The 19,275-nt window shown below is 43.5% G+C and overlaps 1 protein-coding gene across 2 annotated transcripts in view; it reads left to right on the top strand.

Moving 5' to 3' along the window:
* Positions 1-13,702, top strand: part of LOC116272445 (tumor necrosis factor alpha-induced protein 8-like protein 3) — a 48,020-nt gene extending 34,318 nt beyond the window's left edge. The window contains exon 2 of one of the 2 annotated variants that reach the window (XM_031661201.1): positions 11,822-13,702. In XM_031661201.1, coding sequence (XP_031517061.1) covers positions 11,822-12,384 — 563 coding nt within the window. In that variant the 3' untranslated portion in view covers positions 12,385-13,702. The remainder of the gene's footprint in view (positions 1-11,821) is intronic. The other variant, XM_031661202.1, reaches the window with a different exon arrangement.
* Positions 13,703-19,275: the final 5,573 nt, after the last annotated feature.

Genomic DNA, 19,275 nt, shown 5'->3' with positions numbered 1-19,275 from the left:
TGTAAGTAGATGTTGTTTTTAGTGATGGTTACTTTTCCGCAGTGAGCCAAAAATATCTCTCAGATCTCCAAAATTAACCTGTTGATTTGGAGATGATTCACCCCCCCACTGGCTTCACAAGTATCTGCTTCAGTTAGCTCTGGTAAGTAAAATTATCAAACACTCATTCACTTTTCAGAGCTGGCTATAAAATCAATATGTAACTGTTGAAATATATAGAATTCCCTCTAAAAATGAAAGCTACATCTATCTTCAAGTCTTGATGAATATGTTCTATCACATGAGACTGTCCCTTTTGTATTTAAAAAAGTGATGAAATATAACTCCCCCAGGTAGGTGGAGATTTAAATTGAGGCCTTCAATATTTCAAATAAGTGAGAAATCGCAGTCATTAGGGAGCCAAGGGGAGTTTTTCAAAGGCAGATGCAGGAAGGCTTTGGTGTCTAGTGAACTGCAGGCTTTGGTGTCTGGTGAACTTGGGCCCAACTGCAGCTTTACTACTTACTAGCCACTTAGCTGGCAGTGAATTACTTAAATTGACTGTGCCTCAGTTTCCTCATCTATAAAATGGAACTCACAGTCCCTCTGTTGAGGAATTGTGAGGATCAAATATACGGTATATACCAACTCATGTGCATAATCTGTACTCAGCAGTTGTCCTTATCTCTGACATTATCATTAATTGAGTTACAGATTGCTCAGTGCTGATGGGTGATGGATTGGAAGTTCTAAAACAAGCTGAGATAATGAACTAAAAGGCTTTACAGCTCCCCCTGCCAATCTCTGTTCTCTTCAAGGCCCAGGAATAAGGGCAGGGGAAAGGTCTTCATCTTGAAGACAATTAAATGCTGCTTTTCAAGTGTAATTATTCAATGTAAGGCATTGAAGCAATCTGAAATTGTATCCTGTTTTGACTGCCATTGCTTTTGTATGTTCTTATTCAGCACCCTTAAAATGTCCAAAAGAGTTGGGAAATTTTGTCGTGTTTGGTGCCCCCAAAACACACAAATCCCCATTCCTGGCCTGTGGATGAATGAATCTCTGGGACTGAGCAGCTACCAACTGCAAAGCCAAAGCTCTGTGCCTGTTAGCAGGCCCCAGCCAAAGGCAGGATCTCAGGGGCACCTAAGCCAGAGCTGGAGTCAGGAAAGCTGGTCACATGACAGAGAGGGTGAAGACTGGTGAACCAGCACCCCTGTTCTGTGTTTGGTTGTCTCCGGTAATTCAGTCCTTCATCCTTCCAACCTCTGCCCCTGTCCTACTGCACCCAAGGCTGCCTCTCCCTCCCTACCCTAATTATTAAATAATTCATTCTCTTGATGAAAGAGGAGAGGTAGGCCAGGTGCAGTGGCTCACCCCTGAAATCCCAGCACTTTGGGAGGCTGAGGCGGGAGGAGGGGGCAGATCATGAGGTCAGGAGTTCAAGATCAGCCTGGCCAACCTGGTGAAACCCCATCTCTACTAAAAATACAAAAATTAGCCAGGCATGGTAGCGTGCACCTGTGATCGCAGCTTACTTGGGAGGCTGAGGCAGGAGAATTGCTTGAACTCGGGAGGCAGAGGTTGCAGTGAGCTGAGATCATGCCACTGCACTCCAGCCTGGGTGACAGAGCAAGACTCTGTCGTGCAAAAAAAAAAAAAAAAAAAAGAGGAGGGGTAGTTTGATGGTGGACGACAAAGGGGAGAGAGACTCCCAAGAGAGATACAGTGTGGCTCTGACTGAAGTGAATAGAGAACCCACTTTAACCAGCTAAATGGACGTGTTTGCATTTTGAAGGAAGAGCCCATTATCCCTCAAGATCTCTAGTGGGCTAATTATTTCAGGAAGATGGGTCTTTTCATCATCCCTTCCTTACTGGAAAGGGATAGGGTTTGCAGGGGAAAATGAGAAGACTAGGGTAGGACAGGTGAGGTTTGAAGTGTCCTGCTAGACAGGCTGGTGTCACCATCTCCACCCAGATGCCCCACAGGTACCAGGAACTCAGGGATGAATTCATCTTCCCTACAGGCTGGCTCCTCCTCCAAGATGTCCATTTCAGTTGGTGGCACCTCTATATCCCTTCACCCTACCTGTCTCTCAAGCTAGAAGAAACACTCATCGTAATCCTTGACTCATCCCTGAACCCCAGCAATCACTCAATCCTTACTGTGCTCTCTCCCTGTCACCCAGAGGACAAGCTAAAGATCAGAAACATGAGGCATTTAACTATCTTTAAACACGAGGTGTTTAACTATCTTTCTAATTGCCATGGCTTCCTACTGCCTTCGGGAAATATCTCAAGGCAAGTAAAAGTGTTTGAAATCCATTCTTCAAGTTGTCCTATAGAAATTTTTGAAATGTCAATGGCCCACTTGTTGTCAGATCTGATTAGACATTACTTTTCCCTTAAAGTGGGGCTATGGGAAAGCTCTTGCCAAGAGGAAGGATAATTGTCCACTCTGCGTTTTCCTGCTGTTCACATGTGTCTGTATGATTAGCGGCTCATCTTCAGTCCTCGGTTTTGTTTCTTTCAGGCATCCTTTGAAATCACTGGGCTATTTTGCAAGGGCTAGTTTAGTTAGAATGAAATAATATAATCAGTGAGTCTGTTTAACCAAGCACACATAAACATATGCTGAAATAAATTAAAACTACTAAAAGAGAACAAACAAGTGAGGCATAAACTAAACACCTCTCCCCACCCCACGTGGGGGATCTTTCCCTCATCCCTCAGAATGCCACACAACAGTGGGGCCCAAATCTATCTGTGTATTAAATATTGGTAAAGCTTAATTTATCTCATTACAGAAAAGGAAACCGAAATAGAGGTTCTAAGAGTTCCATTTTGTGCACCCCACCAATGGTGCCTAGTGGAGGCTGCTACCCTTTCAGTCATGTTGTCCCCCATGAGTCCCCCAAACTGCCTGCTTCCTGTGGCAGGTGGTGGAAATTTGGGAGACCTCAGGTCTTCCCAGAAGCAGGGGTAAGCTCAGGGTATCTGTCTTCAAGGCAGGTGGCTCCTTTGGAGGGTTGGGAAAGGACCAGACCCAAGAAGTCTTCAAGAATATACTGTGAAGTTAACCCTGAGTCTGAAAAATCCATTCCCTAACCCTTCTAAATCATCTTAAGTTTCACCATGGGTGCCTTTTAAAGTGTTCCCAAATGCCTTTTGTAAGCCTCAAAACTACCATCCTCACTCACGTATGAAAGGAATTAGACCAATCAAAGGCACTTTTCATGAGCTTCTAAGCTTTGATTATTTCTACATGGGAGAGGGGAGGATCAAGGTTTTTTTTTTTTTTTTTGCTTATCTCTGACTCAAAGGCCCCACCATCCCTCAAGACTTTCATTTCATTCTACCTCCTACATCTCCATGTTCTTTCTTTAAAATTCTAGGAATATACAAACAACAGTTTTATACAAGGGATGGAAAAATGTTTTCTAGTTTGAATCCGCTGGAGATGCAACAACTCAGTGAGTCTCTCTGGAAACCACAACTGTGTTAGGTTCACATTTCAAAACACTAGTTAAAGGTCGTTAATGGTCCTGCCCCCACAGCTTCTTAGGGACAACCAAAACCTAAAGCAGAGGCAGTGTCTTCTTGAGGAGGCGTTTTATCATCATCAAGGATATCCCATCCTGCAGACCACCACGCCTCACCCCTACTGCAAACACCTTCCTCATCATTCACCCACAGAACAGAAAAAGAGATGGGAAGGGGCGGCAAGGCCATCACTCTCCCCATTTGCTCCTGGCCACTTATCAGTAGTGAAAGATGGAGCATGAGGGACGTGACAGGTTCAGTCAGCTTTTCTGGCTGCATAAACTGAGCAGAAGGATGGTTGCTCATCATGAAAGTTCAAATTCAGGCCAGACGCTGTGGCTCACGCCTGTAATTCCAGCACTTTGGGAGGCCAAGACAGGTGGATCACGAGGTCGGGAGTTCGTAGACCAGCCTGGCCAACATGGTGAAACCCCATCTCTACTAAAAATACAAAAATTAGCCAGGCATGGTGGTGTGCCACTGTAGTCCCAGCTACTCAGGGCGCTGAGGCAGGAGAATCGCTTGAATCCAGGAGGCGGAGGTTGCAGTGAGCCGAGATTGTGTCACTGCCCTCCAGCCTGGGCGACAGAGCAAGAATCTGTCTCAAAAAAAAGAAAAGATAGTTCAAAGTAGTTTGTGAGCCTGCTCCATCTCAAGGAGGCTTGCTTGAAGTTCCTTCATTTTTTGTTTTTTTTTTTCCCCTAACAATTAAGTGTAAGAGATTGAGTGCCAGAAACTTGGACTATCAGGAATGTCCCTCTGCCTAGGGCTCTTATCCCTTCCCTTAGGCCTTTCCTCCCACCTTCCCTGTCCTTTGGGTCCCCTGCCTTGACAGATGATGCCCATTAAGCACTCCAGATTGTTTTCTTCTGGGAACCATCTTCACTCTTAACCTCTGCTTAACATTTTTAGCTAATTCTCTTCCCTGCCATTATCTTAAGCTATTTAGAGAAACGAAGTAATTCTGATCTGTACTGGCTATTACAAATAATTTCGCATTTTATAATTTTGACACAGCTATCCACACTTACATTCAAGTTTTCCACACACTCCTTAGAGAAGTTTCCAAGTCCTGTGAAAAAGAAGGGAGAATAGCTGTCCCCTCACCCTGTCCACTCCCACATCCTGGAGTGATGCTCAGAGCCCTTTTCTGGGCTGTAGCTCAGAGCTCAGAGCCTGTCATCTTTTATAACTATCATTTACTTTATTTTTCCCAAAATTTATTACCTTGTTCTTACCATGCTGAAGCTCTTCTACCCACTCACCCAGCTTGGTAAAGATCTTCCTGTTGTTTATCACCATTAGCTTGGCATTTCACCATCTGGGAGAGCTTAGTATTTCTAGAAACATGGAAACATCACTTGTATTCCAGCTGAACATCATTTATAAAAGCAGCAGCTCAGACTGGCCCCAGCACTTTTCCATGCAGTGAAGTTCCCCCCTTAAATTATCTTTTGCTTTCTCTCTCCAAACTAGCTCACTGCCATTGTCACCCCATTCTCCCAACATAGTCCTGGTGTGTTTCCTTTCTTGTAAATGATTGAAGGGTCCTTATTCTCAGAGCCTTCATATTATCTTTGATTGAGCTCTTCTATCAATCTTGGTTTAAGGAGGCCCCCTGTCTTTCTACCAGGATGAATTTGCTATCGCTACATAATCACATTTTTATATCTATTCTCAGAGATTCTGAGGTACTATAAACAATCCATTACCTTTCATGCCTGGAAAATGGGAACTTTTGTTCAAACATGGTTAAAAGAATTATCCTTGGCCAAAAGAGCTCTCCTAGGGCTTGTATACAGAAAGAGAAGTTTTTACCAAGACCTATCGTCCATCTTTTAGTGTTTCCCCATTGATAAACATGGTCCACTAGTTAGGCCTGTTTCCCAAATATCCCAAGCACACCCGTGACCTTGACTCCCAAAGCTTAGCTCATGCTATTTCTCTCAGCCTGCAGTATTCCTCCTTGGTGGGTCACCAATAGGCACCCTGTGCAGAAGGCTGAGGCAGAAGGATGGTTGAAAGCAAGGCCAAGATTTCATCATGTGCAAAAAATCTTCCAAATGGGACTGCCTCAGTGCCCTCTCTCTCCCTTAAATCACTTGTAACATTATGTATGCATGCTGGAAACAATGGTATCTCCCCACCTTCCCCATTAATCTCTGAGAGTTGTGAAAGTGTTCTGTTGACCAGTGTCTTGATTTTATTTCTCTCAATCCTATCCCACTATTTCCTATAATGTATACCAGAGAATGTGATATATATATGTCATATATATGACTTATGACATATATATATATTCATATGCATATATATATTTCCAGTAAGTTTGAGAAGTGGTGGATTAAACAAAACTATGCAGGTATCTTTACTGTAGGACTTCTCAAAGCCTTAATAAGCTACCTGGTATGGTGAACCATCAAAAGCAAACCATGATATATTGTCATCTACAAACTCATTTAACTGACCTCAAGACTTTCTTTCCTGGTGCATCTAACAGGACAAGTGCTCTGTAGGATGCGTGTTGGAGCACACTGTTATCAATCATGGGTCCTACATTCATCATGTCAGAAGGAGCTTGTGACAATTTGGGGTAGAGTATGGAAATCTACTTGGTTGTTGCTTTTTCTTAAAGCCTTCCTGGTAATTTTAGTGGTCCATAATATTTGGGTTCCTCTGCACGACACTTTTGATCTTTAAAGCTTCAGAGATGCTATCCCGGTGACCCTCCTGAGCCCTCACTGTAGAATTTTGTACCCAAAATTACTTGCAGGTAAATAATAAATTCTTATACAAAATAGATGGCAGGAAGCTTATCAGGGAAACCACCCAGGGACTTTGTGACTTGGGGAAAAATACTGGCCTATATCCATGACTTTAGAAACCACTTCCTAACATCATAGCTGTCCCTACCTACATGCAAATCCACCTTCAGAGCCCATGGACTTTACCCCAACTATTCTCACTCATGCCAATGTGGGCTGTTTCACGTGTTTCTGTATTTTGTTTCATTGTCTATATCTGGCCTCACTGCAGGATCATATTCAGAGCAAGACCCAATTGAATACTTTTCTCGGGATTTCCTCATAGCATTTGATACGTAGCCAAACTAAGAGTAAATGCTCAATAATTGCAGAGAAGACAAGGGACAAAGGGGACCTTGGTCTAAAAGAGACAAAAAGTTGGCTCTGGAATTAAAAAGCAGGTAGAGCAGGTGGTAAATGTGGCAAGATGGGTAGGTACTCAACTTCGCCTGCTGAGGTAAGAGCTTCTTAAATGGTATAATCTTCCTCCACTCTCAAGTTGCGTCTTTGTTACTTCTCTGTTCTTTATATGATAAATATACATCACTAGTAGTTCAGGAATAGATGACCAACTTGTCCCAATTTATATGGAACATTTCCAGTTTTAGCAATGAAAGTCCACTGCCTGGGAAAGCCCTCCTTGCTGGAAAACTGGACATTTGGTCACTCAGGAGGCAAAAATAGTTCCCTAATCAAAGAAAATCGAGACTGCTACATCTCATTCTACCCACCTGAATACATTTCCTATTGCTGCTGTAACAAATTACCACAAATTTAGTGGCTTAAGACACCAATTTATAATTTTATATTTCTGGAGATCAGAAGTCCAAAATGGATTTTACAGAGCTAAAATCCAGGTGTGGCAGGGGCTCCATTTTGTTTTTTTTTTTTCTGGAGGCTCCAGGGGACAATCCCATCCCTGGCCATTTCCAGCTTCTACAGGACACATTCCTTGGTTCTGACTCTCCATCCATCTTCAGAGCCAGCCACCATGTCACCCCAACCTCTGTTTTCATCATTGCATCTCTTTCTCTAACTCGCTCTCCCACTTCCCTCTTTCACTCTCAACTTAATTATGTCTGCAAATTCCCTTTTGCCATGTAAGGCAGCATATCCAGGGATGAGGATGTGGATATCTCTGGGGGTCATTATTCTGCCTACCACACCAACTTCTCTCTGGGAGTTGATAGAACACCTTAATGTATTAAAGAAATATTTTTAAAATCTCACAGAATGCTTTATCAGTGTTTTTTAAATTTATGTAATCAAGAAATTCTTCTTTTCTTCCCAAGGAACACTTCTTAACATTTCATGGAAGGCTGCTGCTCTTGCAGAAGAGTAGGATTCAGAATGGTAGATGGGCAGACTGCAAGAATCCAGAGACATTCCACTACATATACAGAGTTTTGAGGGAACTCAGTTATAGATCCAAATTCCTCTTGGCAACTTCAATACATATTCTTTGTACATACTAATATACAAACTCAGCTGCCTAAGAAGAAACCTAAGGTCAAGGCATGGTGGATCTCCCTTTCTTCCACTGTTGTAGCCTCGACCTCCTGGGCTCAAGCAATTCTCCTATCTTAGCCTCCTGAGTAGCTGAGACTACAGGTGTATGCGTGGCTAATTTTTCATTGTATTTTATTTTATTTTATTTTATTTTTATTGAGATAGGGTCTCGCTGTCACACAGGCTGGAGTACAGTGGCATGATCACAGCTCACTGCAGTCTCAACCTCCTGGGCTCAAGCCATCCTGCCACCTCAGCCTCTCAAGTAGCTGAGACTACAGGTGCATGGCACCTCATCCAGCTAATTTTTGTATTTTTTCTAGAGACAGGGTTTTGCCATGTTGCCCAGGATGGTCTCAAACTCCTAGGCTCAAGCGATCTGCCCAGCTCAGCCTCCCAAAGTGCTGGGATTACAGGGTGTGGTGGCCAAGAAAAAAATCTTAATTGGACATTTTGCCCTGGAGGTACAAAACCTCCTGGCAAACAAAGAGTTGATGTGAAATTCGCATTGCCAATGACTCTTTTGGTAAGGCACCATAACTCACCCCTGCCCATCTTATTTAGAGGTGCATTTCCAATAAAACTTCATTTCTTATGTTTGGTAAGTAGTTATCAAAGTTTGATATTTTATATTATACCTAAAATAATTACAATGATAACTCGCTCCAAAGGAAATTTTTAATTTTTGCTTAGAGATTTATGGTTCCTGGAATCTATCTTCTTTTAATTTAAATTTAAATTCATATGCATCCTTTGGTTGTAGAGAATTATGATGGATTGATAAATATTTTCAAGCATAAGCACATACATGAAGTTAAAGTGCTGTGGGTGAAGTAGAATAGAGATACAATTTCAAGGAGAAAAAAATGTAACATTTCCAATTTTTAAAGAAGACCTTGTTCATGTCATTTTTAAAGTGTACAATAATGGGTATTATATAACAACGGTACTTATGTTACATTGGACACATTTAAAATAATGATTTAACAGGTTAATTTGAAAATGTCACTATTTACCTTACCTAGAAATTATATCTTTCCTATTTAATCTTAACGGGAAAAATGCTTGCTGACAAGTTTTAAAATATTCAAGGAGGTACACAGTTTTTAAAAATTCTTATAGGGGCCAGGCACAGTGCATATTCCTATAGTCCCAGCTACTTGGAAAGCTGAGACAGGAGGATTGCTTGAGCCCTGGAGTTCAAGGCCAGCTTTGAGGCTGCCATAGCGAGGCCCCCATCTCAAAGAACAAAATAAAATAAATGTCGATAAATTGAATTAATTATTATTATTATTATTTTGAGACAGTGTTGCTCTGTTGATCAGGCCGGAGTACAGTGGCGCAATCTCAGCTCACTGCAACCTCTGCCTCCCAGGTTCAAACAATTCTCGTGTTTCAGCCTCCCAAGTAGCTGGGACTACAGGTGCACGCCATCATGCCTGGCTAATTTTTGTATTTTTAGTAGAGATGGGGTTTAGCCATGTTGGCCAGGGTGGTCTCAAACTCCTGACCTCAACTGATCCACCTGCCTTAGCCTCCCAAAATGCTGGGATTACAGGCATGAGCCACAGCACCCAGCCAATTAATTATTTTTAAAATAAATCTTATGGGGATATGTGAGCTCTGACAACTGGTCCAGAGCAGAAAATGCTGGCAGTACAAACAGCAGGGTATGGAATCAGGCCAGCAGGAAAGCCTAGGGAAAATGCCCACTTAACCCAGCCCAAAGGGTTAAACAGCACCTGGCACAGAGCCAGCACTCCCTTCACTCAGCCGACACCTGTGTGTTGCCAGTGTGCCAAGCACTGGGGGTAAAGTCGGGCTTAGACACGAGTCCCTGTCACCAGGCACTAACCTGCCACTGGACGCATATGTAGTTGACCTGCTGCTTCTGTGTAAATGCATGTTGGCTGCAATTCCAGAAAGTCTAAGACCTTATTCTTGGGCAGTTTTTAGAAGCTGTGACTACAAAGCCATGACTCATATTTTTATATTCTAGAATGGATCCGTCTACATTCCACTATTCCTATTAGAATAGTTACCTGAGGAGGCATATACTTATTTCAGTGACAGGGCGATTACTCAAAAGTCTTTAAGCTTCATCTGTGGAAGTGACTTCAAAGCATACAGTGCAATCTTCTGAATATGCTTAGTGCTAGTAAATATTTGCCTTTGGAGAGCAACTTTGATTTTGCAGAGAACAAAAGCTATTCACACAAAGCTCTAGTGATCATGGTAGATGATGAGACTGGGCAGGAATATCATTTGCCTCAAACTCTGGAATAGCATCAGTCAGGAAGTCGGAGCTTTCTCATAGTAAAGAAGAGTCAGGAGAGATTGTTCATTCCTTTTATGTTCTGCACAATGAGTGTTTATTCCTCTTAGCACTGAGGCAGAAGGGAAAAGCCTGGCCATGTCAGGGTCACTTGGGTGTGAAGTTGCTTAAAGATTCTGTGGTCTCAGACTTTGGAAGAGAAGCTTGCTGGGGCTGGGGAAGGCCCCTGGTGCTCGCTGCTTTAGTTCTGCTGACCCAGGAGCAGAGAGGCAGGGACCAGACAAGGACAACAGAAGCCAAGTGGCCATTGCTCTGTCTGCTCTGCGTATCCTGTCACTCCTGTGTGAACACAAAGCACTGGACAAAAGCTCTTGAGATTCTCAAGGACCCTCAATTCTCAAAAGGAATATTGGTTTTTCTTAGTTCTACTAAAATACTTAGTAGAACACTGTATTTTACTACTTTCTTATTCTTCTGCATTTCTCTGGTATTTTACTCAACAGCACCATTCCCTATTCCCAGAACTGAGCTAGGTGCTGTGGGAGACATTGCCTCTGTCCTTGGACAATTTGAATCTCCTTGGGAAGATAAGAACAATATGCATACATACTGTAGAGTGAGAATGGCTAGTGGGTTTCATTTCAGATGTCAGCTCCAGCTAATTGGTGGCCTTGTAGAGTATTTCATCAAATCAAAACACCATCAATTGTAAGATGCCATTTTATGCATTCTTAAGAAAAAAAATACACTATAAATTATGAACCATTGCTTTCTTATTATTTAGAATTTTTATTTATACTTATTGAAAGAGGATTTTTAGACTTATTTGCATATAATATTGTGGATTTTTTAAACATATATTGTTCTCATTCATTCATAAAGTGGAAAATAACAGCAAAATAAATTGGTCTGGTTTTCCTAAGCTGCTTCACCTTCGGAGTACTACTCATCTGTAGCATCTTTGATTTGGAGTTATTGATATGTGTGTTCTCACAGTACAACTCTCTATGCCATCAAGTGTATTCAGGAGGCAACATTTCTTACAAAAATTTCTCTTGACTTTCTCCCAAATCTCTGACAACTTTTGTGTAAATTGATGTGCACACAGGTAATAACAACCACAGCACAACAGCTACCTGGCAACAGTAACTGAAAGACCCATCCAATTTTCAATATTTCAAAAGCAAAAGAATACCTCTTAGGTAGGCCCAATGATATGTGGGTTCTGAGACTCAGTCAAAAATGACTGTCATGATCAACTATCCATGTCTGCCCTGGGAATGGGGTTGACAATGGAGCTGCATTCTTGCAAGTAAGCAATAATTTGCTGCTGTATAGTTTGCGAAGCTGAATGGTTTCCAGTGTGAGAGCAGTGGTAGAATGTTCTCTGTGAGCTAATAGAATCAGGAAGGCTTTATGAATGAAGTAGGTCTAAAAATGTAAGATTTGGCCTGGATAAGAGGAGATGACCTCCAGCAGAGGAAGGAGCATAAGCACAGTTTAGAGGATTTGAAAGGGTAAACAAGCATGTCACATGGAGAGGAAAGTGGGGGAACCAGGCTGGGGTGGGGTTTAGTTAGGGAGTTAGGGGATATAAAGACATGAGTTTTTGCTCTGAGAGCATAAGTTCAAGTTAGTGTGTTTTACTTGTGGAAAAGTAATAGACAGTTCTTATAATTCTAAAACTTTTATATGTTTTTTTACCATAGGTCCTGATGTTTTTAGTTCAAAGAGTCTTGCTCTTCAAGCCCAGAAGAAGATTCTGAGCAAAATAGCCAGCAAAACTGTGGCCAACATGTTGATTGATGACACCAGCAGTGAAATCTTTGATGAGCTCTACAAAGTCACCAAAGAGCACACTCACAACAAGAAGGAAGCCCACAAGATCATGAAAGACTTAATCAAGGTGGCGATCAAAATCGGGATCCTCTACCGAAACAACCAGTTTAGCCAAGAGGAGCTTGTTATTGTGGAGAAGTTCCGGAAGAAGCTGAACCAGACCGCCATGACCATCGTCAGCTTCTATGAGGTGGAATACACCTTCGATAGGAATGTGCTCTCCAATCTCCTGCATGAGTGCAAGGACCTGGTACATGAACTGGTGCAGCGGCACCTGACGCCCAGGACCCACGGGCGCATCAACCACGTCTTTAACCACTTTGCCAATGTGGAGTTCCTCTCTACCCTTTATAGTCTGGATGGAGACTGTAGACCCAACCTCAAGAGGATTTGTGAAGGAATCAATAAGTTGCTAGATGAGAAAGTCCTTTAAATGCCTTCCCCCCTCCTGGACTTTGCTGCTTTAAAGTTACAGCACTCAACCATGATCTGGGTGAGAATCAAGAACATAAGCAGAAACCCTTGTCAAAGATGTCCATGTTCTGTCCTGTTCATCCCTCCGATGCTGATTCTAATGCTGAACTGAGCTCAGGTGTGTTTTTCTTCTGCGCTCTCCAGCAAGGTTTCTACTTAAAATCACATGTGTGCAAGCCCAAAGGACATTTCATCTATTCCAAGCAGAAAGGCTGTTCTGTTCATTACAGTGAGTGCGGTTCATCTCATGGAGTGGGAGGAGCACTAGACCAGGAGACAGAGGACATGGATTTGGTTTCCAGCTTAACCAGTTAGGATTGTGTCCTCTGCATTCTGGAACCATGATGCCTGCCTGCCTCACAGGGTTGTTGTGAGGACCAGATGAGATGATGTATGTTCATGCTTTTGGAATCTCTAATTTAAGGTCTTAATATTTTGTCTTCTGAGCATGAGGGGATAAACCTGGATGTAGACTATTAAGCAGCATAGGAGAAAAGAACAATAGAATCTAATGGACTGGGTTTGCAATCTGTCTCTAAATGTACTGCTTCAGACAAAGTCAAATCCAAAGATGTGAAAAAGTATGGCTGCCAATTGGAAAACTGTGTTTCAAGAGTCTTCTTTTTGGCCAGGCGTGATGGCCCACACCTGTAATCCCAGCAGTTTGGGAGGCTGAGGCGGGCAGATTGCCTAAGTTCAGGAGTTCAAGACCAGCCTGGCCAACATGATGAAACCCTATCTCTACTAAAAGTACAAAAAGTAGCCAGGCGTGGTGGCGCATGCCTGTAATCCCAGCTACTCAGGAGGCTGAGGCAGGAGAATTGTTTGAACCTGGGAGATGGAGGCTGCAGTGAGCTGAGACCATGCCACTGCACTCCAGCCTGGGCAACAGAGCAAGACTCTTGTCTCTAAAAAAAAATGATAATAATAATAAAAAGAGGTGTTTTTTGAGGTCTTAGATGTTCAGGTTTATGATCCTGCAGAGGGAAACTTTCCACTGGGGGTGGGGAGAGAGAGTTTTCCATCCACAACACAGAAACAGAAAAACACTGTGCTCCCTCTGCAGGACCAGCCTTCCCTTATCTAAGGGGCATGGAGCTCAGGGAGGCTTTATTCCATATGCACAGGAGAATCAGGCAGAATGAACCCCTACCCATCTTTCTTGGCCTTTCACAGTCATTTTGTGCTGTTTTCTCTGGTTCATTAATAAATTGAAACTACCCTCCAAACAACAGATCTTACAGTTGTGATTCAAAATAAAATTCCTTGGAGTTAAATACAGTGTTAAGAATAACAGGATTGAAAGGAAGAAGAAAATGAAGAGCAAGAGTTCTGCCCTCAAACCCTAAGGGGAAGTAGATTCAGGGGAGCATTAGTGGGTGGATCTGTGAGATGGTCAATGGGGAGCTAGCCCACAGACACAAACCACCTTCTCCAAATGTCACAGCCTTGCTTTCACAGTGCAGCTTCTGACGTCTTTTCATCATAGTCTTAACCAACACCAGAACAATGTACTTCCTTTCAACACTGTGCCATATTAAGAGACTTGCTCCTCTTGCCTTTCCTCCCATCCTCCTGTGCTTCTCTTCTAATGATAATGCAAAAATACCATACTAGTGCAGCCATATGGTTCATCACACCCCATGGTCTATCTCCAGCAGGAGCATCAAGAGGTTTTGTGCTCTTGCTGGTTTGTGGGGAGATGTGAAACAATGTCCACTGAGCCTCACTGGCCATTCAGCCTCAGCTGGCTGTCATGTCAATATCAGAGCAAACCATCTAGTTACGTTCTTCAGCCACAGCAGCCAGAATTAGTTCATAGGAAGGCTATTCAGTATGGAATATGGAGGAGTAAGGCCAACCCCTATTCTCCATATTGGACAAACATGGCCTCGCCCTATACTCAAACTCAAGGGCTGAACAATGATGCCCTGTGCACACCTGGGCTGAGGAGATGGCTGGTCATTTGGCACTTCTGGTGGGAACTACAAGCAGTTGGCTCCCCTTCCTTCCCACCTGCCTGCAAGGCACCAGTCCAGCAGTGCTGGATTTTCTCATGCAGTCTTCAAGGTTTGCCTTGATATATTTATCTGACCAAAGACTGTTTTCTTGTTCAAGAGATGGTTCTAGAAGTAGGTTCATTGTTCATTAAGTGGACCAACTCAGAACCAAGAGGAATGAGTGAACCTGTCTTCTGTCCGTGTGAGATACAGTGGGGAAGAAGGCAGGATCCCCAGCTAAAGAAGGTGGTGGGTTCTGTCCTGGCTCTGCAGGCCACAGCACAACAACGGTGTAGGAGGAGGGCTGAGTTGGGTTCTGACAGCCCACAAGTCTCTAAGGAAACTGGGTCCTTTCTGCTCTGGTCAAGGAAGGATCAGCACTTCCACCAGTGGATCTCACCAAGTGCAATGGCAGAGTATGGAGCAAAACATTTTCTATTACCTTAGGCTCCCTGCTGAGGGAGCCAGGGGGCTCTCTATCTAAGACCTCCAGACTTAGCAGCAGCAACCAGTGGGGAGCTGGGCTACCTGGGCACAAGAACTCTTCTAAAAATACAAAGCCAAAACCAATCCCATGTGCACATTTCAAACATACAATTGTCATCTAAATCAAGTGATTCTTGAGTTTCATCAAGCAGCTGAAAGGCCTACAAATTTCAAATATTTTACATAACAACCTAGTGACCAAAGCTAGCATCTCATTATACAGTCCTATTGGTTTATCCTGAGGACTCTTAACCACATCACCTGGTGGCCCTGCAAGGCTGTTTTGGCTGAAAAAAATGTGACAGAGGCCAGCAGATGCTTTGGAAAGCAGGACTCTAGATGTGCATTTGTGCTCAGAGCTCTGTACAAAATTCTCAATATGAGAACCCACAAAAGTAGAGTTAGAATAGCTGCATTTTTAGGTCCCCAATAACAAACATCGTTTTGCAAAATGATGGGAAAGTAATTTCAAAATAAGCAATGGTACAAGATGGCTCAATTGATCTAGCCCTACACAGACTTCAGACAGCAATGCCTGATTCAGCAAACCAAGTAAGGGAGTGACATTCTTTAAGGCTGAGGAGTGGCAGGAGCAGTTTGCATCAGTCATCTGGAAACATCACTGGGTCTTCAACCATCCCTGAACACTCAGCTCTGTCCCCACAGGAGGACACTTGTGCTGAAATCCTCACCAAGCCCTTTTCTACGTGTCCTTCCTCATGTATCTGAGCCCTGCAGAAACACATTCCCTGCCAGCTGCCACCTGCCATGTGTCTGTACCACTCTTCTTCTCTGTGTTTGCATCTGTGGGTCTTGACACCCTCAGTAACTCCAGGTGTCTTCTCAGTGACAAAATGAAAAGACTTCTCCATCTGTGCTGCTTCAAACTCTCACCTCTCCCATCTGTACATTTTTTAGAATCAAATCAGCATATTCATTGGCTGCTCCAATGAACTTACTGCATCTATTTATATTTTAAAAAAGGAAAGAGCTCAAATCAGGCCTATGTGCCCTCTGCCTCAATATCTTTTTTTAATTTTTTTACTTTTTAGAGATAAGGTCTCCCTCTGTCACCCATGTTGGAGTGCAGTGGCATGATCACAGCTCACTGAAGCCTCAGACTCCTGGGCTCAAGCAATCCTCCTGCCTAAACCTCTTGAGTAGCTGGGACTACAGGTGTGCACCACCACGCCTGGCTAATTTTTTTTTTTTTTTTTTTTTTTTTTGTAGAGGCAGGGGTCTCACTATGTTGCCCAAGGTGGTCTCCAAACTCCTAGCCTTAAGCAGTCCTCCCACTTCATCCTCCCAAAGAGCTGAGATTACAGATGTGAGTGAGCCAACTGTGCCCAGTCTTGCCCCAATATTTTTAGGACTTTTCTCTTTTTTTAATTCAACATGATCCCAGAGGTCAAGACCGAAACCAATCAGTGAAAATTCAACTTTAGCTGTGAAAACATTGCACTAACAGGAGCTATCCAACAATGGACCAGAATGTTGACAATAGAGTTATGAATCAGATGGCCTTGGAGAAGAAGGTTGCCAAGGCCCTCCCAACTGGGAGTTAAATGGTCAAATGGATTTTGCTTGTTTAATCTGACCCTGCTACATGAGCCACAGCCGAAGGTGGGCCCAGCTCATGCTATTTCTTTAGAGGGAGGTCTTGCTTGTTGGCAAGGGCAGGGGAAGGGGAGAGAGAATCTTCTACAACACTATTCCTCAAAATAGCATCTATGAATCTCTGAAAGTCCTGAGGGCAAGGGGGCGGGGGAGATGGAGTCCATGAGTTCCAAAATAAGTTTTTAAGTTTTTGTTTCTGACAACTTTTTAAAAAAAATTAAAATCAATGTAAGTATGTTCCACATCATTTGGGAATGACCTTATAGCCATGTGGTGCCATCTGGCTTCAGTCTGAGTTTCTGAGTTTGTGTTTACATCACTCATGCTGACTGAGCACGGCAGGTGAAAGAAAAGAATTTAACTTCATGCGTTTAAGGTCTGACATCACCTAGAGGTCTGCAGAGGGGAACTTTCAGGGTCTGTGAGTGCTCAATTTAGAGAAACATTGCTACAACATATGAAAGTGGAGGCTTGCAGAGAATGAATGTCACCCTCCCCTAAACAGTGACTTATTTGTGGGGGCTCGAAGGTTGAGAGGTGAGCCAAGTGTCTGAAGCACACATAGGTCTGCATTCTATGTGCAGGTCAACTTCCACATGTTCTTCCTGCCCTTTGAAAACTGGCCAAGAGAAGCTACCACATATGTGTTAGTCTGCTTGCATTGCCATAAAGAAATACCTGAGGCTGTGTAATTTATAAAGACAGAAGGTTTATTTTGTCTCATGGTTATGCAGGCTGTACAGGAAGCATGGTGCCAACATCTGATCCTGGTGAGCACTCAGGGAGCTTTTACTCATGGCAGAAAGTGAAGTGGGAGCAGGCATGTCACATGGCAAGAGAGGGAGCAAAGGAGCAAGAGAGGAGATGCCTCTGTTTTAACAACCTGTCTTTTAAACAACCAGATCTCACATGAATTCAGAGCAAGAACTCACTCACTACTGCAAGGACAGCACCAAGACATTCATGGAGAATCCATCCCCATTGACCCAAACACGTTCCACCAGGCCCCGCCTCCAACACCAGGGATTACATTTCAACTTAAGATTTAGAGGGGACACACATTCAAACCATATCAACATAGAAATCAAATTAAAGAATTGACCAACCTATGCTGGCAATCCTAATACTAAACCTCAAAGGCTCAAGAGAGTCCCTCACCGGACAAAGCAGGCAGTGTTACTCCCAAGGAAAGGAACAGAGGAGAAGTTTTTGAAGAGGTCACCTGCACGTGCTCACACTCTGTCCTAGTTCCAGCCTCATCTGCTGGCATGCAGACACAAGTCCAAGGTGTCAGGAGACCTTGTATGCTTCCGGGATCCCAAGAAGTTGTTCCTGAAGAATGAGGCATGTGGCTCTAAGATACTGGTGGCATCAAATTCCTTCCAGCCCCAGAAAAATGAGAGGTTGGCTGGTGAAAAGACTCACACCTACCCCCAACAGCACTGCAGTTCCACTGGTAGCCTTGTCTTTTCCTTACATGTCCTTCCTTTGCTGAGCTGGGGCAGGTCTGTCCATAGGAGGGGTCCTGGCAGCCCACCCAGGCAGCCAGAGTCTGGGCAGCCAGCCCTCCCAGGCCTTGATATAGAGCTCTTCTTAGCTGACTGCTAAAGCCATTCTGGACCAGTTCCTGAGACAAGGGAGTCTGGGGTTTGGCTCCCAGCTCAAGGAGCAGCTGGGCAGGAGCCAGAACTTGGCACAGAGTGAGTGCCGGAGGCTAGTGGGGAAATGGCAATTAGGTTATGTTAGGGAGAGAAGCGCTTTCTCAGGCTCTGTCACTGGTGAAGGAAGAGCTTGTGGGCTGGTCCCCGAGGAGGGACTTGGGCTCTTTCCACCTCTCCCAGCAGCTGGCTTCCCTGTGAGAGGGTCACATTTCCTCTCAGCCATGGGATGGGGCTTCCCCTACTTTGTGTTTCAGAAATAGTGACAGCTTGGTTTTAGAAATAGATTGTTGGCTTTGGGTTGGGGGAGATGAGGGAGATAGATATTTTGGGGTTTGCTGTGTTTCCAGCTTTCACAGAAAATAGAAGATGTAGAACATGGAGCCAGCTATGGGTCAGGAGGATTCATCTTAGCTTGCCCATTAGCCAGGGATTTCCTTATGCTTCACCTCTCCAAGCCTCGGTTTCTTCAACTGCAAAAGCAGAGAGTTGCACATGGTCTCTAAGAATCCTTCCAGTTCCATAGTTCTTCCAAGCAGCATAGAAGATAAGCTCTGGGCATTCCTGCACTGTAGGTCTCTTAGAGGGGAAACCTATTCATTATTCAATGGAGCAATAGCCTCCAAATTGAAAAATGACTCCTCAGTGATCCTCTTCAGAACTTTTGAATGAAGATCTTAGTTGATGGCTTTCAACGGGAAAAGCTTTAAGCCAGAAAAATGAAAAGTAAAATCGAGACTCCCAGAGAACTACACACTGTGGGCCCAGGGAGTCAGCCAATTAGCCAACTCAGCAGGAGCCCGCTGGGGTTCAATGTTAGGCCCAACCCTCTATTGAGACATGCATTTACAGATCAAAATTGTGTCAGACTCCAGTAACAGGTCTCTGGACAGAGAACAGGATATAAACAAAGTCATGAATAAGTCATTATTGATTTGAGTCAAATATCATAGGATGCCATCAGAATTATTTTAAAATAATGAAGCCATTCCCCCAACAAATGAAACATTTTATGGAATTCTCAGTCCTTTTTTAAAAATAGCTTTATAAAGATATAGTTCACATAACACACAATGTACCAATCTGGGA

This window comes from Papio anubis, unplaced genomic scaffold (assembly GCF_008728515.1).
Source record: "Papio anubis isolate 15944 unplaced genomic scaffold, Panubis1.0 scaffold106, whole genome shotgun sequence".
Taxonomy (NCBI): domain Eukaryota; kingdom Metazoa; phylum Chordata; class Mammalia; order Primates; family Cercopithecidae; genus Papio; species Papio anubis.
This window is presented reverse-complemented; position numbering and strand designations above follow the sequence as displayed.